Source organism: Myripristis murdjan, chromosome 21 (assembly GCF_902150065.1).
Source record: "Myripristis murdjan chromosome 21, fMyrMur1.1, whole genome shotgun sequence".
In the NCBI taxonomy this organism is placed as follows: domain Eukaryota; kingdom Metazoa; phylum Chordata; class Actinopteri; order Holocentriformes; family Holocentridae; genus Myripristis; species Myripristis murdjan.
In genome coordinates, this window is record NC_044000.1 from 33,357,001 (window position 1) to 33,379,630 (window position 22,630).

Genomic DNA, 22,630 nt, shown 5'->3' on the forward strand with positions numbered 1-22,630 from the left:
TCGCATTTCACAAATTTTATTTGCAAAACGGGAGATCAGTTCTCGTCCACATTGACTGTCTGCAGACCTGAGAGAGAGAGAGAGAGAGAGAGAGAGAGAGCGAGAGAGAGAGCAAGAGAGAGAGAGAGAGAGAGAGAGGATTAAAGTCAAAACAAGGCAGCAAACACTTTCACCTTAAGTTTAAACTCATTTCTCCAGGAGCCCAACAAGAAAAAAAATCAGGTTTGTTTTTCCAAACTCCAAATACTGCTAACCACTGATGGACAGTTTTAAAGTTATACCTGTAAAGCTTAAACTGATAAATGGGGGGAAAATCATCCCCACTAAGAATAAAAGTGTGGACCAATGAGAAATTCTCACCCCTGCTACTTTGTGAGAAAAGGTAACCCTGAAGGAGTTTTTTTGGATTTTAACTGCAGGGTAACCCCAAAAGGTTCCCTGGGGATCCTGCAGAGGGTTCAGGATCTTTCAGTTTTCCCTTAAGAAGCTTTTTAGAGCTGCAACCAAGAATTATTTTTTTATTATCAATTCATCTGTTGATTATTTTCTTGATTAATCGATTAGTTGTTTGGTCCGTGAAATGTCAGAAAATGGTGGAAAATGTTGATCTGAATTTCCCACAGCTCAAGGTGACCTCAACAACCCAAAGATATTAAGTTTACTGCCACAGAGGACTTTAGAAACCACAGAATATTCACATGTGAGAAGCTGCAATGAGAGGATTTAGAAACTTTCCTCTTGAAAATGACTCAAAACAAATAATGGACTCTAAATAGCTGATTAATTTAACAGCTGGCAACTAATCAAATATTCGACCAGTCGCTGCAGGAACTTTTACTTTGAACTTTTACTGCAGTAGATTTTTACTGCACTACTTCTACTGCAGTCACATACCAGCAGAGGAACAGTACTTCTACTTCTACTGCAGTCACATACCAGCAGAGGAACAGTACTTCTACTTCTACTGCAGTCACATACCAGCAGAGGAACAGTACTTCTACTTCTACTGCAGTCACATACCAGCAGAGGAGCAGTACTTCTACAGGAGTAGCAGTTTGTAGTACCTTTGCACGTGGTGACAGGGACGTACGTGACGAGGGTGTACAGCTTGTTGGGCGAGTCCTCGTCCTCGTTACGCTTCCTGGACAGACGCACGCGGACGCGGTATGGCACGTTCCTGCGGGACGACACAAGCAAACCCCAAAGTGAGCGCCTCGGGAAACACCGAGTCACAGAAAACACCGAGTCACAGAAAACACCGAGTCACAGAAAACACCGAGTCACAGAAAACGCTGCGGTGTCCTGCGGCGGCGGCGGCTCACCTCACACCCTTGGTCCAGACGGCCTTGTTGAGGCGAGTGTCGATGCGGACGTCGGGCGTTCCCATCTCCTTCATGGCGAACTTGCGGATCTCCTTGATGGCGCGGGGAGCTCTCCTCTTAAAGGCTCTGTGGCAGAAACAAGACGCATCAGAACGGGAGATATAACACACACACACACACACACACACACACACACACAGACCATGGCCACTCAGTCTGTGCCTGAAAAACCAACAACAAAACACTGATTCTATTTAACACGTCTGCAACATGACCTCATACGGGGCGGAGTCAAACTTGTGAGAATACCACGGAGCTCTGACGTGTCTTTTTGTTCTGAAAACTTTAATCAAACAAAAGTGGAAGAGTGGACAAAGTTATGTTGGTCCACCAGACACTTTTGACAACTGTCTGTAAAAATGCTCTGCTGAGACATTCATGTCCAGGTTCTGATGTCCCGAGCCTCCAGGCCTCTCCAATCAGCTGATACTGAAAAACAAACTCCCCACTTTCCTTTCAAAAGAGGCAAATCAACCAAGCCTGAAATCTGAAGCCACTTACAGAGGATCTCACAGGTGAGCGACGGACTCAGCCAGCCTGTGAACCTGCACACAAGTCAATACGCACTTTGAGCCCCCAGTTTGTTTACTGGAAACTCAACTTCATCTCACTCAGCGTGAGATGACAAGTCAGCTGCTGAAGTTTCTTCCTTCCTAGATATTCCACCATCAGCTGGAAGTGGGATTACTGCAAGCTAGCAAGATAGCTGATGCAGTCTCAGAAAGGAAAATGCAAATGTGAATTATCTCTCGGTCATTTTAGTTTCTTTAGTGAAATACAAGAAAAAAGAAATCAATTAAAAACCGTGACCAGTGAAAAGTTTGGGGGGGGGGGGATTTTACTTTGTGGCCACATCGCCCAGCCCTAGTCTTCAGTCTTATTCTGCAGGTAACCAGCTTCCCATCACGGCTTCAATGTAAAACTGCATGGCTTTTCCAAGCAAACACCAGCAGCTCATGTAAAGACTGTGTGAAGCAAAGTTGTGGGAAATGCATTCTGCTCTATTCCCATCAAGTCAGAGACCTATTTATGTTACTCCCCAGAGAATATATCAAATTCCTCAACCCTCCCCTCTCGGATTATACCACAAATCCCAATGACGATGCAGAGACTCCTGGACGAACTGGAGATGCTGCGGTGAAACGACACGATGCCAAGCAGCCAAACGAGCTGACACGCCGCTCCCATCCGTACAGAGAGACATCAGCACATAAGGCCACTCTGCTCAGCTCTTATCAAAAGACGGATGAAGAATGGGACAGCATCTAACTGCTTGATAAGCCTTAAAACACAAGTGATTTAACTAATTTTGACATATATCCAAAATCATCGACATGCTTACATTTTAAATCAGTCGTCAACAAACTGCAGCAGATATCGCTCACTCATCCTAAGAAACTCTGAGATTTTTGTGACCTTAAGCTGCTGATGCTGACAAATTCCCTGCAGCCTGCAAAACAATCTCACTTGTCTCCACTGTAATCGCCACCAGCTGAGAGTTCATATTTACGATTAATCCTCGATGACACAAACGCAGCACAAGACACCAACCAGTGAACACTAAAATGACCCACCGTCTCTCAGACACACAAACCTCCAGCACGACTTCTCTCTCTATCTGAAGGTACAAGTGACTGAAGTGAATATTCCAGCAGCGTGGAAACACCATCAGAACGGGGACTCACACGCCGTGGATGCGCTTGTGGATGTTGATGGTGTATTCCCTGGTCACCACCTCGTTGATGGCGGAGCGCCCTTTCTTCTTCTCACCTCCCTTCTTGTTTGGTGCCATCTACAACAACAAACAAAACAAACAGTGAGGAGCTGCAGCTGATAGTCGCTGTCTGTACTGTCACCGCTCAGTGTACAGAAGGCTGACAAGTTAAAGGACAAACTCAGTGAGGTGTTGAACATCGTTGATTCTCTCAAGTCTCTGGAAGCTCCATTCCTCAAAAAAATATTCCCACATTTGGTGTTTTGATGGTGATAGCAGAGAGGCCAAAATCTCCCACAGGTGTCCAACTGCACTGGAAATCACGGTTTCCATCATCAGTGACTGTAAGGGTGCAGCATTCAGGCCTGCGGCGTTCTCTTAGCGGACAGAATATAGTTAAGAATGACTCAGCACTTCTTTCAGAGCCACTCAACTCACATGTGCATTTGTTTCTGCAATGAGTGCTTTATGCACTGCAGCCCTGCTATAATATCTAATATGATAATAACTGCATAATATACCCCCATGTATGTACAGTGTATACTGGTGTACTTTTTACTTGCGCTCAATGTTTTATTTCTGTATTTGTTGCTGTTTTTTGTTTATACATTTAAGTATTTACAAATAATGCGTTTTTTAAAAAAAATTAGAATTAATGCACATGTATAGATAATGCGCATTTTTTACGACTAGGAATAACGTATAAATCAGATTGCCAACATTTATGCATAATGCACTTATTTTTGCAATGGGGATAAATGCACCTATTCATACATAATGCACAGGCTTTTTGTTACAAATTTCTAATGCACATATGTATGCATTTCTTATTTCTGTTTCTTACAATTTACTTTATTTCTTGAGAATTCCCTCAGGGATCATTTTCTGACTCTGATGTACAGGATCTTTTGGAGGAATGGAGCTCCAGCCCTGCAGGAAAACTGGAGAAATGAAGGTTTACCTGCTGATTTACACCTCATGTCACCTGTGTGTGTGTGTGTGTGTGTGTGTGTGTGTGTGTGTGTGTGTGTAAGCTCTCAACAGTGACAGACTCCCATAGGCGCTGACAGGGACTGACTACTGTCCTGCAGAAAAGCTAACAAAACATTAGCTTTCCACCCTGTAGTCTCGTATCTACAGCAGTGACAGTTTGGCTAACCTTCTGCTCACTTCTCCAGACTAAAAACAAACCATCTCCTACAATTAAAACCGTGTATTTTAATTATATCAGCCATTATTAGGGAAACTGCCTCTCCGTGTCAGTGAGCCGGCAGCGGAGCGACCCGCTGTTAGCTTAGCCGACTGACAGCTACACTTTCTACAGACTTATCTGCCAAACCAAGCGGCATCGATCAGTAAAAGCTGATCGATACTGGGGATTTAAGTGTCGTGATGCAAACGGTAGGTGAAAATAGTAAAATATTGTAGCCCAGGGGAAGGATGATGACGGATAACCCGCACTGTGTGTGTGCGGCAGCGTACTCACTTTGCCCGAGAAAAAGTCGGAAAGGAAGTCGCTGGGGGCTTGTGGGTAGAAAACGACTGTTTTTGACGTTTATATCCGGGTTAAATGTTTATGCACAGTTAAAAGAGTCGGTTTTCTGCTTTATATGTCTGTTAAAAAGAAACAAAATTGGTTATATAGACAAATGATAACGTGAAAAATACGCAAAGGGCTGTTTGTTTTATGTGATGGCAGTTGAATTCAAGAGGAAACGTGTGCGTGCAGGAAACTACATTTCCCAGAGTGCAGCGCGGTCAGGGGTCAGTCTGCGCTCTGTGTGGAGAATGAAGTTTAAACTAGTGGATAATTTGACAGATAACACGCAAAGGATAAACATTGGAAGCGTTATCGATGTTTTTCGGGTTAGTAAGACTGTAATGAAGACGTCGAGCTGATTCCTGCGCACTTTGTCCGTTATAATGAGCGCATGTTTGACTCTTTTTCCCGCGATGTCACCGCTTTTCCTAAGTTGATGCTAGCTGTCTGAGCTAACGGCTAACAAACCGTCGCTGATATTCCACGTTAAACTCTCAAACATGAACTAAACGGCGGCTTTTTGCGTGTTTCTGTGTTTTATTAACTGTTAAAATACACTTTACACCTGAGTATCGGTGCACAGAGCCGGGGGAGGGGAGCGGAGGCAGCGGTCAGCATGACGCTCGCCCCGAAGGAGCTGTCCAACCTGCTGGGCATCATCTCGGAGGAGGCCTGCACCAACACCTTCGAGAGCCTCTCCACCGCCTTCCACCACTACTTCGGCAAGGCGGAGCACTTCCGGGTGGGCTCGGTGCTGGTGATGCTGCTGCAGCAGCCGGACCTGCTGCCCAGCTCCCCGCAGCGGCTCACCGCCCTCTACCTGCTGTGGGAGATGTACCGCACCGAGCCGCTGGCCGCCAACCCGTTCGCCGCTGTGTTCGCCCACCTGCTGAACCCCTCACCTGTGGGCGAGGAGCAGGAGAAGGTCCTGTCCGGTACGTCTAAGGGGGGAGTGTGTGTGTGTGTGTGTGTGTGTGTGTGTGTGTGTGTGTGTGAGTGTGTGAGAGAGAGAGAGAGAGAGAGAGAGAGAGAGAGAGAGAGAGAGAGAGAGAAAGAGAGAGAGAAAGAGAGAGAGACGTCCACCACATTTTGTGCGATTCAGGAGTGCAGTATCCCGTATATGTTTCCCCATGTTGTATCTGCACTCATTGGACACTTTGTTTGGTCCACCTGCACAATCATACAACTGAGACTCAGATAAAGGACATACGGAAAAGTAGAAAGACTCACTGAATGGAAATACTCAAGTTAAGTAACAGAACCTCAAAACATGACTGAAGCTCAGTAAATGTGTTTATTTAGTTTCTTTACATTTCTGGGACAGAGTGTCCTGCCAAAGTTTTACTCATACTTAATATTACAATGGGGCACAATGGTGTCAGTCTTGGAGTTTATTCTAAAAAGACTATTTGTATTGGCTGTGCTTATTTCGAGGGTTTATTTATGCAAAAGCTTGACTGACTCAAAATTTGCCCCATTTTTTGGCATAAAAAGTTCCCATGAACTCAGTTTTAGTGAATCTGGGTCTCAGTGAGTCTGAGAAGATTAAAAAAAAGAACAAACTCTGCAGACGGCAGAGTGCCAGTGTTTGACATCAGCCCTGCTGTGTGCTCCGTCCAGGCTTTCTGCCTCCCATCACTCAGCCAGAGAAGTTCTTCCTGTCCCAGCTGATGCTGGCTCCTCCCAGAGAGCTCTTCAAGAAGACGCCCCGACAGGTTTCCTGCATGGACGTGGGCAACATGCCCCAGGCCATAGACATCAGCGGGCTGCAGCTGGCTTTGGCAGGTAGGGCTCAGCAATATATCGTTATCATACGATTATCTAAATATGAACATGCAAGATATTAATGTCTCAAAAGGCAATGATATGGACGATATTAAATTTAGGGTTAGGGGTTAGTCTAAGACAGTGATTGGTCTGTTCAGATCAATAACATTTTTTGTGAAGTAACTGCATTTTCTAACTCCATTAGGTATTATTATGCTGTTTTGTGAAGAATGCTAATTTTTCACTGTTACTACACTTAAAATTCCAAATAAGAGTGAACCCATAGTCATATCACTATCAAGATATCTGGCATAAATATCCAGGTATGAAATTTTGTCCATCTCAGCCCCAATACTTAGTTGGAGTCCTACTTCTGCTATTGAAACCTGTAAAGCTGCATCATTATCCTTCCAAGGCAGACACTACAGTTGCAGCTGGAAAAACTGCATTTTTTATATATTATTTATCTTGACAGAAACACTTCAGAATCAAATGCACATAGATACAGGCAATTATTTCATTTTAAAGTGTTTTACTAAGTGACACATGTAATTTAGCAGCATACAAATATTTGTAATAGGCAGCACATCAGTGTGCCGGTCGCTGGCCACAGAGGACAGACACTAAATAATGAACAAACACTAAATGATGAAACTTCATTGTAGTTTGAGGTACCACCAACTTGCCTCGTAGTGGTTGGGGTTATGTTTCCATGTAAAAGCTGATAAGACAGCGGCGGCCTGGAGCTGCTTTGTGTTTCTCTTGTCCTGTTTTTTAAAGTTTTAACTCCTTCCTGTCTCTGATCTGCAGAGCGTCAGTCTGAGCTGCCCACGCAGAGCAAAGCCAGCTTCCCCAGCATCCTGAACGACCCCGATCCCGATTCGTCCAACTCGGGATTTGACAGCTCGGTGGCCAATCAGATCACAGAGTCTCTAGTCACGGGACCCCGCCCTCCACTGGAGAGTAAGTTCTGTTTCTTTATCAACTTTTAAGTAACGTTCTCCTTTCATGACGGGGTGGAGTGTCAGCTGTTATCCAAATCTCCTGTCCAAAGATGAAAGGATCTCATTGGTTTGATGGTCACAGTTTAGTTTGCATTTTTCTTGAAAGGATAAGAGGGGAGAAGCAATGAGACAGGCTGGGAAATCACCAGGAAATTCTGTTGATTTGTCTGTGGCTAGAAATTCATCCCATCCACCAGTCACATTTGCAAGTAACTAAGTATTTTGCAAAAAAAATTGTAGGTTCAGTTTGTGTCTAAAACACAGTTGGTGGACAGAATTTTAGGATCCACCAGTCGCTGTTTTCCTCGGGGTATTTTCCACCTCGAAATCCCAGAAGATATCTTGTTTCATGTTACAGTATTGATAAGATATTGATTTGTTTCCCAGTCCTGGTAAATGCAGTTGAATTTTGATGGTAAAGTTTGAGTCTTTTTCCAGGCAGTGATGAGACATAAAACAGCCTGAACCCTCTCTAGTCAAAATAAGATCTTTCTGTCTCGGTGTCCAGTGATTAGAACTCATTGCTGTTCACATCCTGATTCATGGTGCTGACTCTCTGAATATGAGGACGCCTTATAATGTGACAGAAAGTTTGCATGTAACAAATCACCTCAGCCTTTTCTTCTTCTTTTTATCTTTTTTTTTCCCCCATTGGTATTGGTGGTCTGGGAAAGCAGGGAATTCTGTGTGGAGCGGATCTCATACAAAGCTCCTGGCTCATATGACTTTACATCCACTCCTGCTCTTACAGCCGCTGCTCTTCATCGTAAAGCGTCGTCTCTCCCCTCAGGTCACTTTCGTCCGGAGTTCATCCGGCCGCCGCCTCCTCTGCACGTGTGTGAGGACGAGCTGGCGTGGCTGAACCCCACCGAGCCGGACCACAGCGTCCAGTGGGACCGCTCCATGTGTGTGAAGAACAGCACGGGAGTGGAGATCAAACGCATCATGTCCAAGGCCTTCAAGAGCCCGCTGTCCGCCCAGCAGCAGTCACAGGTCAGCCGCCAGCCATTTCAAACACAATGTTGTTTCAAATCTTAAAAATCAAATATCAAAAATGAAATTAAAAAAATCTCAAAATATAAGATGAAGAGAACCAGAGTAAACAAAAATTCAGTTTTTAAAAGAGAATTTTATTTATTTAAAGGGGGAAAAAAATCATCCATCATGAACTGGAAACCCCTGTGTGAAAAAGTTTTTGCCCTCATAATTATTCAACCAATTAACTAAGAGCAGACGGAGAGACACCCTGCTACCAGAAAACTCTGAGGGAGTGCTTCACAACAGCAAAATAAAAGGCAGAATCCAATAAAGTGACAATAAAATAAATAAAAGTATTAAAAGCATAAAATTAAGATTAAAATATATGATAAGATAATAAAAGTCTTGACAGAAGTTGAAATACATCCTGCCTTTCTTTCCCTATAAAATATGTCTACTCCAAAATCTCTGTGTTTCTCTATTCTCTGCTCCTCTACCATTTGAACATCTGTCCCTCTCTCCCTCTCTCTCTGCAGCTGCTGGGCGAGCTGGAGAAGGACCCCAAGCTGGTTTACCACATCGGCCTGACCCCGGCCAAGCTGCCTGACCTGGTGGAGAACAACCCGCTGGTGGCCATCGAGATGCTGCTGAAGCTGATGCAGAGCAGCCAGATCACCGAGTATTTCTCTGTGCTGGTCAACATGGACATGTCGCTGCACTCCATGGAGGTCGTCAACAGGTGGGGGCGCTCTTCACTCTGACCTGTTTTTAAGGGGTCGCTCTCCATTGCTACAATTTAGATTTAAAATTCAGGCATTCAGCTGATAACCTTTAATTATCAATTATCCCAGAAAGTTTCAGTTGTTTATTAGTTGTGTGTGTGTGTGTGTGTGTGTGTGTGTGTGTGTGTGTGTGTGTGTGTGTGTGTGTGTGTGTGTGTCCTCAGGTTGACCACCGCTGTCGACCTTCCTCCTGAGTTCATCCACCTGTACATCTCCAACTGCATCTCCACCTGTGAGCAGATCAAAGACAAATACATGCAGGTACAGAGTCACAGCCACACGTCTTTTTAAAACCTGTGGTGTCCAGGTGAGGGCGACAGAGTGTCTGTGCTTTTAGGACAAACTGACAGCCTCGAGACAAAAAGGACAAACTAATACTCAAAATATTATCAGAAGTTGATGATGAAGAAGCTGCTGCCACCAAACAGCTCAGCACAGACTGACTCCTGTAACGCACTGAGCTTCACAAACCTGCCACAGTTCACAGTTCAGGCTTCAGTTCTGCAGCCATCCAACAAAAATTATCAATTGGTTTGGTATCATTTATGTTCAGGATGAGATTTGATGTCCCACTGAGCAATTTTATGTTGATTAGCCGTTTCTACGATGACTAAAATGGTTATAGAATGAAGTAAGGCTGATAACAACAGTCAGTTTGTAGGAGCCAGGAGGTAAAGCAAAGCCAGCTTCCTGTTTTCTCTGTGTGTCTGAAGAGTTGTGTTTCCTGCTCGGTGTAAACCTGAGCTGTAGAGCCAGAGGAGCCATGAGGAGCTGACGTCTAGTCCTCAGTGGGAGAGCAGTAGTAGAGGTTTTGTCTGCAGCCCGCTCTAACTGTAACTGTCTGAGCGTTGCTTTGTGTGAATCCAGCCTCAGTTTTGGTTTGAGTGGATTTTTCCTTCAGTCCTGTTCATGTTGATCCACTTTGTGCTTCAGAACCGTCTGGTGCGCCTGGTCTGCGTCTTCCTGCAGTCTCTGATCCGAAACAAGATCATCAACGTGCAGGACCTGTTCATCGAGGTGCAGGCCTTCTGCATCGAGTTCAGCCGCATCCGCGAGGCCGCCGGCCTCTTCCGCCTCCTCAAGACCCTGGACACCGGAGAAAACCCCGCCGAGGCCAAACCTGCCAAATAACGCTCTCACACAGCCCATGTACAGATGGCAGAAGTGGGTGAGCTGCCAGAGACGGCCCGCCCCCCCCGCTGAGAGGTGAAAAACCCTCAGAGGCTCTCCTCCCTCAGTACTGCATTGATATGATCTGTTTGCCACTGATGTGACCTGAGGAGAAGCCGCAGTGTTGTTGGAGCTGTTCAAGTCAGACTTGATACTGTAAATATGTAGTGATGAATCCTCCGTGGTCTGGAGTCCTGCTCTGACCCGACTCTGTTCTCTAACTGAAGAAAACCAACAGGCACAGCAAAACAACGGACTCACTTTTGGAATTCTGTGTTGTTTTGTTTTTCCTTTTAGCTGATGCCCTTTCTGCAGGAAACTGATGCTTTGTGAGTTTTGTTTCATTAAACCGACTGAAGTGTCTCTCAGGCTGTGTGTTGCTGCTTTCTTTGCTCGAGTTGTTGGACACACACCTGCCACATTCTGCTCTAGCTTTGATTTTTTGTGTATACAAACAAATCACAACACATTTTTTAATACAAAAATCATTTTATTATTTTTTTGCATGTATTTGGCACTGATTTGGAGTGTATATAATCAACTGATGATGAGATGAACAGAAAACATGAGTACCTTTAGAAATAAACAGAAGCAGGATCCTCTGCACAGGAAAATGCTCCCTCTTGCAGCGATGCAGCACAAAGTCCAGAACACATAAAACCTGTTCAGCTGTACAAACATTTCTCAGAGGCAGAAACAGTCGGCCGCGTTAAACCTCAGTGGGCGGAGTCAAAGAACCACAGCTTTTCTTGCTAAGTAACATCAGGGTGATGACTTGTTTTTTGGCACTTTGAAAAACGAAGGCGCTCTGGCTCCGAGAAATGCCTGTAAAACTGAAACTACAAGCTGCTTGTTGAGCCCGTTCAGTTTAACCCCTCAACTTTTCTATATGTGACGTGGAACATTTCCTCTGTGTCTCCTTCATATCTTCTTAACAGTGTCGCCAACATTCAGAAACAAACCAAAGCACCATCAGCGTCCTGTTCCAAACCTTATGCATCCAATTTGCTGTGCATTTAACTGTCATGAAGAGTTTAAATTCTCCCTTATGTGCATAAAATATTTAGCAAAACAAGTCAAACTAAATACACAGGTTTCTTGTTGGGTTTTTTTTTTGTTGTTTTTTTTGGGGGGGAGGGTGTTGCTGCGTGGTTGGCGCAGGACGCTGGCGGTGCGAGGCGCTCCGGGTCTCTAGGCTCTCCTCATGCCGCGGGCCATGAGGCAGGCGAACACCGTCATCACCATCTTGGGTTTGACCTCCACCAGGTCCTCGGGCAGCGCGTACACACGGGCGCCAATCTTCCTCGCCATGGAGATGGCATACCTGGCGGCACGGGCACAGAAATAGAAACAATAAGAACAAGAAAAGCTGCCCCAAAGCCTGCAGTCCACATGTGTTCTTGTGGCCTGTTGTAAAATGGTGTGTGTGTGCAGACTGGGGCCTAAACAGTCTTGGAGCTGCATCAGTTGCTTTGACTGGAAAGCTGAGACTCTTGTGGATTCAATGAGCCACATTTGATTCCTGTGTGATGATGTTGGCCCCCATAGCAGCCATTTCACTGCAGCCAGAGACTTTTGTCACACTGGACGTGGCTGGAGAAAATGACCTCTAGTGTCAGGGTTAGGGTGATGCCTGGGATATAAAACCATGAGGAGAAAAAACAAAGTGGTGAGGTGAATATTTAGGAAAAAGAAAAGTGTTTTGTACTTTGCGTTGTTGAGTTTCTCCTCCTCAGTCAGGTCCTCTGCCTTCAGCAGGTCGTAGCGGATCGATCCGGGCTGGATGGCATCAATCAGGTCCAGAACCGGCATACTGGTGCTGATGGACCCGTCCTGCACACACACACACACACACACACACACACACACGACAATGTAATATGCAGCTTGATTTGAGTGACTGCTGCAGCCTGCATGCCTCCCCGTGTTGCTTTTCTGTTTTACAAGGATACAAGGAAGTTTATTTGTCATTATACAACAGGTTGTATAGTGAAATTAAAATTTGCTCTATCATGTGAAATTATATTTTTATGCCAAACTAATTCTGCTGCCATCCTGGCCAGAACTCCTTGGAGGAAGAGATCTTGTATGCCAACTGGACCTTCCTGGCTGAATAAAGGAGAAATCAAACTGTTCCCGAATCACGACTTGCTAATACAGCTGCAACACTGCAGAGGGCGCTCTTTACAGGCCTCACAGTGATGTGGCTGCACAATGAACACCAGAGAAACTGATTTATCCAAACTACAAACACTATACAACAAAAACTACACTAAAGACACCTGCAGCTGATCCCCTCAGCAGATTCTACAGGAACAAGGAGATCCTGCTGATCTGACCCAGAATCAGCAGATTGTTTTCTTCTGAATCGGCCCAAGTCACAGCAACGTCTCTTCAGAGTCCAGATGCTGAGGAGGAGGTTGGGGTTCTGGACTCAGACCAGCAGGATTTCCTTCAGACTGGATCCCACAGGAGAGGATAAACTAGTTTTTTCACTGTTTTTTTTTTTTTTTTCTTGTAGTTTTGTGATTTTGTAGCCTTAGAATTTTCAGTTTTTTTCTCATAAATAAATAAAGTAAATAAAATAAAGTTTTTTTTTCTAAAATTTGTTCGCTTTATCTCACAAATTTGTGACTTTATAATCTTAGAATTTTAATTTTTTTTTTCTCCTAAATTAATGAAAATTTCCTCATAAATTTACCACTGCACTCTCAGAGATTTTTTTTCTCATAAATTTATCACTTTAATCTCATAGAATATCCAAGTTTTTTTTCCTAAATTTTTTTTTCCTGAAGTGGCCCTGACACGCCGTCATACGTGGGCGCAGCGAGCCGGGACTCGCCGGGCTCTGGGCGTCCCGGGCCGTGGAGGTCAGTCCCACCTTGAAGCCGCTGATGGTGCCCTTGTCGGCGTTTGTGAGCGTCCCGTTGACCCAGGACACGATGGTGTCGTCGATGACCTTCTGCCCGTCGCCCAGGTCCTCCAGGATGTTCAGGGTGTACCTGAGGGAGAGCGAGACGCCCTGAACATGAGCTGACACTTCAGGAGAGGAGACACTTCATAAACTGACTGAGTTAAATAAACTTTAGTTAACAGTTAGTTTACAGTTGAGCTCTAGTTTTTCTGTCCCATGAATCAAATACAAAAATGTATTTCCTGCATTATTAATCAAATGTCAGATCAACTTTTTTCTCTCATTTCTGCCTTTTTCTTGTGAAATGCTCAATAGTTGTCAGCCTTTGCTAATTGAATGTCTGTGAAAATCAGTAACACTTGGTAAATGGTAAACCCATAGTTAATTAAACTTTAGTTAATTGTTATTTTACAGTCAACAAAGCATGAAATGATAATATCTACTTATGACACAATAAACTATTTATTATCAGTTTATTGTTGCACACATTCTATCATTTTATGCACTAAGTATTTGTTAATGATTACCTAATGATTTGAAAACCTTTAAGAAATCATTTATTAAACATCTACAGACATTATACATATAAGATAGAGCAACAACAAAAATAGTTTAGTATATAGTAAATAAAATGTTACAATGTGTCCAACAATCAACTGCTAATAAGTAGTTTCCTGTGTAATTAGTTAACATTTTTAATTATCATGTATTTGTTAACGGTAAAATAATTATTAACAACAGTTTAATTAGCTATCAATTAAGCCTTTATTAATGATGGTTATTATCAAGTGTTACCAGTTTTGGAAGAGATTTGATTTGTAAAAGCTGCCAGCTACTGAGCATTTCACAAGAAAACAGTAGAAATGAGAGGAAAAATGGACGTAATAATGCATTTGTATTGTGCAAAATATATTTTTCTGATTTAGGGGATAGAAACACTTGAACTTGAACAATAAATAAGATTTACAGATTTTTATTTGGCTTACTGCTCTTTGCTGTGGCAAGTTAAAAGGTTTTCCTCAGTATTGGAGTGCAGCTGTAAAGGTCCCATTCAGGGAAAAAGAAAGTGATTGGTAATTATTCCAGCAGTCACAGTGAGTCTCAGGGCCTGGCTCGGCTGCCCCAGCTGTTTGTAAGTAAGTAAGTACATTAACTCTTATTTTCCCAGGTAAACCAGGGATCTGGTCTGTTTGAGAGGTTCTGGTTATTTTAGATGTGACTGCTGGAGGTGATCTCGCATCTCTGAGCCGCTTCAGGAGCAGATCTGAAAACGGCTCAGCTGAAATGTCGAGAGCTTATCGCCCCTTTAGAGAACAGGGGTTTGCAGGGCGTGTGTTACCTCCTCATGAGCTGCCACAGCAGGGCCAGGGTGAGGGTTCGATTCCCCTCGTTGAGGTCTTGACCTGCGATGCCGACCAGAGAGAACTTGGCCTCCTTCTTTCCCAGCTCCACGGCGTAGTTACAGTTCTCCAGCTGGAGAGGAGAACCAGTTTGGCTCAGTCCGTTTTTTAAACCAACGACATGTAGAACGTAAACTATCCTTTAAAGGAGTAGTCCAACGTTTTGGACAAAGACTGAGACCAGATGTTGGACACCATTTTCACCTCTGGACGTCCAGTGTTTCGGTTCCTATGGGTAGCATTTCCTGTTAGCTTAGCATAAAGACTTGAAGTCTATGGGAGTCGTTAGCCTGGCTCTGTCAAAGTGCAAAATGAACTAAATAAAAAGAGACTTGAAAATGGTATCAAACATCTTGTCTCAGTCTGGGGAATTCAGAAAAAGGGGATTTTCCCCAAAACATTGGAATATTCCTTAAAACACATTTTATTTTTATTCTTTGCTCCAATCAAAGTAGGAGTGACTCTCGAATGGCAGATATGGACAAACTTGTTTCTGTTCATGTTTCATGAGTGACAGGACCTGACAGCATCACAGTCAGCTCAGTGTTTGTTTTTTACAGGAGTGTTGGTGATGCCCTCTGACGTCCCGGGCCAAAAGCGTGTCGTACCTTCTTCATGTTGCTGCCCAGTTTGGAGTAGGGAGGCTTGTTGACTCTGTCCCAGTCCACGGGCACCTTGATCTTCTCGTACAGCTGGAAGATCACCAGGGCGTCATCGAGGTCCCTGTAGTGCACACACACACACACACACACACACACACACACACATTGGTTAGGAGGTCATTTTACCCAAACCCAAAGAAAAGCCTCCTGATGGTATGAATGAGCTCTTACGCGTAGAGGTGGTTGACGCGAGGGTTGACGCCCAGCGAGTTCATCCAGTTCCTGAAGGTGCGCTCCTCCCTGGTCTCACCTGCCGGGGAAACACAGCAGTGAGCCGCTGGAGACCTCACATCACACCTGAGGAGGGTCAACTACAGGCTAAACAAGACAGTCACTATTATCTTTTAATTTAGTCTGGTTAGTTTAGTGTGATGTCTGTTAGGGCTGTTATAAGGAGGAAAAAATGGATAGATAGAGGTTGTTGTGACATCAGACCTTCGATGGAGCTCCAGTCGATGTCCTGGTTCTCTGGTTTCTTCAGCGCCGGGTATTTGTTGAACAGGTTGGCGACGTAGGCCAGGTTGAGTTTGGGGTTGCCGCGGACGACGTCTGTCGCCGTGACGAACTGCCTGCAGCCGAGCCGGTCGGCCTGCTCCAGCATGCACTCGGCTCGCTTCAGGTCCTCTTTCTCCTGCAAGGGGTGGAAGACATCAGAGGACATCAGAGGACATCAGAGGACATGATGAGGACATGATGAGGACATCAGAGGACATCAGAGGACATCAGAGGACATGATGAGGACATGATGAGGACATCAGAGGACATCAGAAGACATCAGAGGACATCAGAAGACATCAGAGGACATCAGAGGACATCAGAGGACATGATGAGGACATGATGAGGACATGATGAGGACATGATGAGGACATCAGAGGACATCAGAGGACATCAGAGGACATGATGAGGACATGATGAGGACATGATGAGGACATCAGAGGACATCAGAGGACATCAGAGGACATGATGAGGACATGATGAGGACATCAGAGGACATGATGAGGACATCAGAGGACATGATGAGGACGTGTGAAGACATTGGAGGGAAAGGACTTCCAGGACTGGGACTCATCTCTTTTAGCTCAAACTTGTTCATCTTATCTTCTGTTAGATGTTGACTCTTCCTCTAGCTTCTGCTCTAGTTAGTTTAGTACAGAGATCCACTTCTCTGCTGATCCTTAAAAAACCTCCTTCAGCGCTCATTTTATATTTGGGAAGATTTGCTTCAATTTTCCTCACTGCTTCAAAAAAAAAAAAAAAAAAAAAAAAAGGAATCCTCATGTTCCTCTGCTGCATACAGAAGAAGCTTCTTCACTGTTACATTTACATTAAATCTCCTGTTATCTTTGGGGTCAACTTCACTCCATTCAGTGTTTAACGTCTCTAAATACAGGGCTGACATCTTTTTTTTTTTTTTTGCTTCATATTTAATGACTTATTAATTTAATGGGGACAAGTGGGTAAACATAAAATGAACACGATGATATGTTTTCAAAGTCCTGGACACATTTGACCCCCAGGCTGTTTTAGCTGTGTAAAACATATAGAAAGAAACATCAACATTTTATCTTTTATTCAAAGGGATGTTTAGGTCATCAGCAAGACAATTAAAGTACCTGACTCATAACCTGGAGTAACATTTTTTTATTGTAATAATTTCCTGGAGGTTTAAATTACTGTGGTCATATTGATCCTAATGAATAAAAAATGTTAGTGGACTTGAAGGCCACAGGTGGCGTAAAAAGAAAGACAGGTGTTTATCGCATGTCCTGCGATGGACCGGCTCTGTGCTCGATCTGCTCTCAGACTCCAACAAGAGGATCTTTATTTAAAGTGTTTATCAGATGTGACTGATCCCTCTCAGGGTTCTGTATTAAATCTGTGTGACGTGTCGGCTCTCACCCTGAGTCCTGACATGTCGATGGCGATGGGCGGAACTCCCTCCTCGTCACCTTTGGGTGCCACCTGGTCCAACAGGTTGTAGTAGGCCTTGGAGTCCTGCAACACACACACACACACACACACACACACACACACAGCAGGTTTGCTCAGTCATTTCCAGAATGAACTGTTTGAGTCATTTATCAAGTGAAACTCCGTCTTGCTTTACTGTGTTCATATCTTTTATAAAAGTTACAGTTTTATTTGTTTATTCTGGCTGCTGGTTAGACTAAAGAGGACATCTGAAGTCTGATCACTTCCCATCAGACTCTGGCTCTACTTTTCACACTTCATCACTAAATCAGTCATCGGTTATAGAAACAAATAATAGGCAATGAAAATAATGTTGTTTTGGAGCCGTTTATGGTAATTACACCTGCAAACCTAGAAATCAGTATAACCTTAGTGTGTGTGTGTGTGTGTGTGTGTGTGTGTGTGCTCACCTTGATGTCGGAGCTGAAGTTGTTGATCTTGGGGCAGCCGGCCTCCTCCAGGTGGTAGTTGGCCCAGCGCAGCAGCAGCTCCTCTGGGGAGAGCTTCATCAGGTCCTCCAGGCTCTCGCCGTCCCGCAGCAGAGCCACCAGCGCTGCAGCCGAAACACCCGAAACACTCAAAACACCCGAAACACCCGAAACACTCAAAACACCCGAAACACCCGAAACACTCAAAACACCCGAAACACTCAAAACACCCGAAACACCCGAAACACCCGAAACACTCAAAACACTCAAAACACCCGAAACACCCGAAACACTCAAAACACTCAAAACACTCAAAACACCCGAAACACCCGAAACACTCAAAACACCCGAAACACCCGAAACACCCGAAACACCCGAAACACCCGAAACACTCAAAACACCCGAAACACCCGAAACACTCAAAACACCCAAAACACCCAAAACACTCAAAACACCCGACACACTCAAAACACCCGACACACTCAAAACACCCGAAACACTCAAAACACCCAAAACACCCGAAACACTCAAAACGCCCGAAACACCCAAAACACCCGAAACACTCAAAACACTCAAAACGCCCGAAACACCCAAAACACCCGAAACACTCAAAACACCCAAAACACCCGAAACACTCAAAACACTCAAAACACCCGAAACACTCAAAACACACTGCAAGACCCTACCACTACACCACGCTGCCAAGGACTTTGACTTTCAAGGTCATGTTTAATATTCAAGGAGTCAACATGAAGACGTGGCGCTCGTCAGGTTCAGACGTCACTGAGGTTTCAACTGATTTCATCTGATCTCATTTTTATGTTTGTTATAAATAGCCAAAATATGCCAAATCTCTGAATGAAAAATATATTTTTTGCAAATAAGACAACATACAGAGAACATTAGAAATGGTAGTGTGTTCTTTCTCCCTGATGTACGAAACAAACTGAACTGAAACTGCAATATAAACCAAACCGTGGCTTTACTGAACCTTTTAGGGCCTTGTTTAATTTCTCTCAGTCCATAAACCACACACACACACACACACACACACACACACACACACACACACACACCTTCGTTCTTGCTGAGCTCGATGTCGGCGAACAGGCCGATCTTGATGATCTGCCACAGGAGGCCCAGCACCAGGTGCTGCCTGCCCTCCTTCAGGTCCTCAGCCCCGATGTTGACCACGTGGCAGCCGATGGCCGACGACGAGTTCAGAGCCAAGTTCAGGTTCTCCTGTCGCCCAGACAGGAAGTGAGGAGACACACAGACAGTTACACACAGACCAGGTACAAGACCACACGATACAACAAGGTGTCAACGTGATGATTCATGATAGAAAAATGGCACATGAGGCCGAGCCGTGGTGAGACGTCCTGCCTCACCTGGATGGTGAACGGCGTGAGCTTCTTCTTGTTGATGGTCCTCTCATCGATGGTGTCGGGCACAGACAGGTTGATCATTTTACTGAGAAGAAAGAGACAAGAAACCCAGACTCATCCAACGCTGCAAGGCCTTCGTTTTTTGTTAAAGCTACGATAACTGAAATCAGGAAAACGAGGACTAAACGACTAAAGCAGGTATTTTATTTCCAGCTCTGCAGACTGTGATGTATGTCATCATTCAAAACAGCCCTCAAACCACCTTTTTACACTTGCTTTCCCTACTTAATTACTTTCTAACCTCTTACTACTTGTTGCTTTGTTTTGTCTTTTTTGGTTTTTCTACTCCTTAGCTCTAGTTTTATCCTTTTAAATTTGTTTTCTGTTTTTTTTTCTCTGTAAGCAACTTTGGGTATCCTGAAAAGCGTTATACAAATGTCATGTATTATTATTATTATTATTATTATTATTATTATTATTATTATGTGATGCATGTAGATTCAGTCAGAAAATTACATGTTTTTTCAGGTGAGCCATAAACAGGCCTCCTTTAATTGTCCCTCTGTAATTTTGATGATTAGGAAGAGGAGGAAGAGGAGGAGCTCATTCAGGCCCAGACAGAAAAATCAAAGCAGGAAACGACACCGGGCTTGAAGCTGATTGGTGGAGAGAAGAAACACGACGTGTGCGTGTGATCTTGGTGGATGCAGCTGTAACTGAGCTATGCTGGAGGTCAAAGTGTTTACCAGAGGACGATTCCGTCGCCGACGGCGGTGAACAGGTCGTTGGTGTTGGGGTCCATGGGCAGGACGTGTTTACAGTCGGCATCGTTCTCCAGGGCTTTGTTCACCCAGTTCACAAAGGCCACCTTCTCCTCCTCTGCAGGACGGACAAGCCTCAGGTTACACCATGACGCCTCTCAGCTCCGTCAAGAAGACAGTTCATATTGATGATCTAGACGTGTGTGTGTGTGTGTGTGTGTGTGTGTGTGTGAGCCCACCGGAGTAGGAGTGCTGGGTGCCGGCCTGCTCGGACGTCCCGGCCACAGCGCACAGCCCCTCCTTCTTGTTGATGGCCTTCCTGAAGGTCTTGGCCACCTCGGAGCTCTTCAGCCCGTGGACGATCTGCGGCGTGAAAAAAACTGGTGTGAAAAGTGCTGGAGTTTACGTGACGACACTGAAGGCAACATGCAGGCTACTTCAGGTACTCCTCGAGATGGAGGACGAGCAAAATCTGAGGCTCTGGACGGGTTCAGACAAAAATACGCAGCCCTAATGCAGATTATAAAGTCACAAAATGTTTCTTGTAAATTTGTGTCTTTATAATCTCAGAATTGAGTTTTTCCCATAAATTTGTGAGTTTTTTCTTGTAATTTTACCAGTTTAATCTCAAAATTCTTTTTCTCAGAATATTAATGCTCCTTCACAGCTTCATATATGTATATTTTTTGCATTCAGTGGCACTGATATAATAGATAATGCTTGTTTTATTTGAAAATACACATATTGAATCTTTTTTGTGGGTTTATTATGTGTGTTCTGTGTTGTTTGTATCTCTGTGACCTCGCTGCTCTCTCTCTCTCTCTCTCTCTCTCTCTCTCTCTCTCTCTTTGTGTTTTTTTTTTTTTTTTTTTCTGGCACTCACGTTGGCGAACTCGTCGAAGCTGAGCTGGTCGCTGGTCTTGGTCAGCTCCTGGATGATCTCTCGGATCCTGTACCCGGGCAGCGGCAGGTTGGCGGCCCTGAACAGCTCGTTCAGCTCGTCCTTGCTGATGGAGCCGCTGTTGTCGACGTCTGAGAGGGACGAGAACGAATCAGAAACAAAGTTCAGTTTCTACATGTTGCTGTTTACCTTCAGGACAAACCCACACACACTTTCCTGCGAGGATATTCTCCAGAGGATTTCTCCATTTTGGCAAAATGTTACATGGGAAAAATGTTCACTATATGATATCCAAGGCTTGAATCTGAAATCAAATCTATCCTATTCTGGTCCAGTCCAGAGTTAATATTCTTCATTGATTTTTATTTTTATTTCTTTTTTAATTTTTGTCTTAAGTTCAGTTCAGCTTCAGTTTAGTCTCCAGAGTTTTTCTTATCTGAAAATGTTGAGTTGAGTTTGAGTTGAGTTGTTCTAATCCAGTCTATAGTCTAATCTATTCCACTCCAGTCTAGTGTCGCCTTGTTTCGTCTAATCTAATCCAGTCTCAGTTTATTAATATGATTTAAAATATATTGCAAAGTGTGTAAAGGTGCAAGAATCAAGTGTTTTTATTTTTTATTTCAGCTGACTAAAATGTTTTTTTTTTTCACACCTACTTTTTAGTTTAGTTCTAGTTAACAGTAACTTTAGTGTAATCTGACCTAATCTAATGTAGTCTAGTCTACTGTCATCTCATCTAGTGTTGTCTTGTTTCATCTAATCTAATCTAATCTGAAATATGCTGCTTGTAAAGGTGCAGGAGGCGAGTTAAACAGAGGCGGGTTGAGCTCAGCTGAGTTCATCTGATCAGTTTGGTTTCAGGTGAGAGCTTCTTTTCAGATTATTTCAGATTATCAGGCTGTGCATGCTGCTGCCCTGGCCTGGAGGACAGACTTCTGTATTTGACGCTCTGTCTGTGGCTGGTCCTTCCTCTCTGAGCCTGGCACACGGCTCATTCTGCTGCGTCAGAAAAACCAAAAGGGAACGAGGGCAAAGGTTCTCCTGCTCGTCTTCTCTTACCGATCTTGGCAAAAGCCTCTCTGAGCTCCTCCAGCTCCTCCGGGGAGATCGGGGTGGTGGCGGCCATGTTGGGAGCCTGAGTCAGCGGTGGGACCTGAAAGGCAGCAGGAGGGAGACGGTGAACAGCACGGCATCATGGGAGCGGGCGGACCGGGCGGACCGGACTGAGCGCAGCGCCGCAGAAAGAGGAAACTTCAAGATGCTATCTGTCAGTGTCGTAATGTAAAACCTGCTCAGGCCTGAAACTTCCTGCTGCTGCTCCACTTCCTGCCTGCTGCAGAGCTGTTGCTGTGTGTGTGTGTGTGTGTGTGTGTGTGTGTGTGTGTGTGTGTGTGTGTGTGTGTGTGTGTATGTGTTGTATCTCTGCAGCTCGGCTCACTGGATCACTTCAAACCACATCAACACATTCGTTTAAACACATCAGAGCAAGTCATTCAATCTCATCCTCAGTCTTCAAATCTCATTTTTCTTCCATCAAGGTCAATAATCTGCCAGTGGGATGAGATAATCCCACTTGTCTCCCACACTAATCAGCTTGTTTCCAGTATTTTCTTAAATCAAGTGTCATGTTCTTGATCCCAGTGGCTGATCTGCCTCATTCTGCCTGTTTCAACACATTTATACTCGTTCCCAGAAAAAAAAAAACTTTCTGAAATGAAGTGAAACTGCATCTGAAGCAAGTGGGATTACCCCTTTACCTAGTCTGAAGAAAAACAAGATTTGAACACTGAAGACGAGACTAAATGACTTGTTAAAATGAACTATTTTAACAACTGATAATAACCTAATAACCTGCTGGAAGGTAAAGG

The 22,630-nt window shown here is 44.3% G+C and overlaps 3 protein-coding genes across 6 annotated transcripts in view; 1 reads left to right on the plus strand and 2 right to left on the minus strand.

Moving 5' to 3' along the window:
- rpl31 (ribosomal protein L31) lies at positions 1 to 19,017 on the minus strand. 4 transcript variants are annotated; one of them, XM_030081637.1, is made up of 8 exons: positions 19,012 to 19,016; positions 15,919 to 15,922; positions 5,824 to 5,828; positions 4,267 to 4,268; positions 3,068 to 3,174; positions 1,323 to 1,448; positions 1,065 to 1,177; positions 1 to 67 (listed from the first exon to the last, which is right to left on the minus strand). In XM_030081637.1, the coding sequence occupies exons 5-8, from the start codon at positions 3,172 to 3,174 to the stop codon at positions 36 to 38; spliced, it is 378 nt and encodes a 125-aa protein (XP_029937497.1). In that variant the 5' UTR covers positions 4,267 to 4,268; positions 5,824 to 5,828; positions 15,919 to 15,922; positions 19,012 to 19,016; the 3' UTR covers positions 1 to 35. The 4 variants fall into 4 exon arrangements, with proteins under 4 accessions (XP_029937497.1, XP_029937496.1, XP_029937494.1 ...); XM_030081636.1 differs by lacking the exons at positions 4,267 to 4,268; positions 5,824 to 5,828; positions 15,919 to 15,922 and adding an exon at positions 17,091 to 17,093 and having other exon boundaries at positions 19,012 to 19,017; XM_030081634.1 differs by lacking the exons at positions 4,267 to 4,268; positions 5,824 to 5,828; positions 15,919 to 15,922; positions 19,012 to 19,016 and adding an exon at positions 4,583 to 4,634.
- Positions 4,832 to 10,700, plus strand: cnot11 (CCR4-NOT transcription complex, subunit 11). The gene is made up of 7 exons (XM_030081633.1): positions 4,832 to 5,571; positions 6,257 to 6,421; positions 7,214 to 7,366; positions 8,198 to 8,400; positions 8,922 to 9,124; positions 9,332 to 9,428; positions 10,101 to 10,700. The coding sequence occupies exons 1-7, from the start codon at positions 5,253 to 5,255 to the stop codon at positions 10,296 to 10,298; spliced, it is 1,338 nt and encodes a 445-aa protein (XP_029937493.1). The 5' UTR covers positions 4,832 to 5,252; the 3' UTR covers positions 10,299 to 10,700.
- Positions 11,140 to 22,630, minus strand: part of lcp1 (lymphocyte cytosolic protein 1 (L-plastin)) — a 25,191-nt gene continuing 13,700 nt past the window's right edge. Inside the window, exons 4-18 of the mRNA XM_030081629.1 lie at positions 21,822 to 21,915; positions 20,745 to 20,893; positions 20,101 to 20,224; positions 19,847 to 19,979; positions 19,104 to 19,185; positions 18,789 to 18,954; positions 17,695 to 17,837; positions 17,213 to 17,308; positions 15,749 to 15,944; positions 15,485 to 15,563; positions 15,260 to 15,374; positions 14,591 to 14,724; positions 13,219 to 13,339; positions 12,046 to 12,170; positions 11,140 to 11,661 (exon numbers count right to left, since the gene is read on the minus strand). Coding sequence (XP_029937489.1) covers positions 11,529 to 11,661; positions 12,046 to 12,170; positions 13,219 to 13,339; positions 14,591 to 14,724; positions 15,260 to 15,374; positions 15,485 to 15,563; positions 15,749 to 15,944; positions 17,213 to 17,308; positions 17,695 to 17,837; positions 18,789 to 18,954; positions 19,104 to 19,185; positions 19,847 to 19,979; positions 20,101 to 20,224; positions 20,745 to 20,893; positions 21,822 to 21,888 — 1,863 coding nt within the window. The 5' untranslated portion in view covers positions 21,889 to 21,915 and the 3' untranslated portion in view covers positions 11,140 to 11,528. The remainder of the gene's footprint in view (positions 11,662 to 12,045; positions 12,171 to 13,218; positions 13,340 to 14,590; positions 14,725 to 15,259; positions 15,375 to 15,484; positions 15,564 to 15,748; positions 15,945 to 17,212; positions 17,309 to 17,694; positions 17,838 to 18,788; positions 18,955 to 19,103; positions 19,186 to 19,846; positions 19,980 to 20,100; positions 20,225 to 20,744; positions 20,894 to 21,821; positions 21,916 to 22,630) is intronic.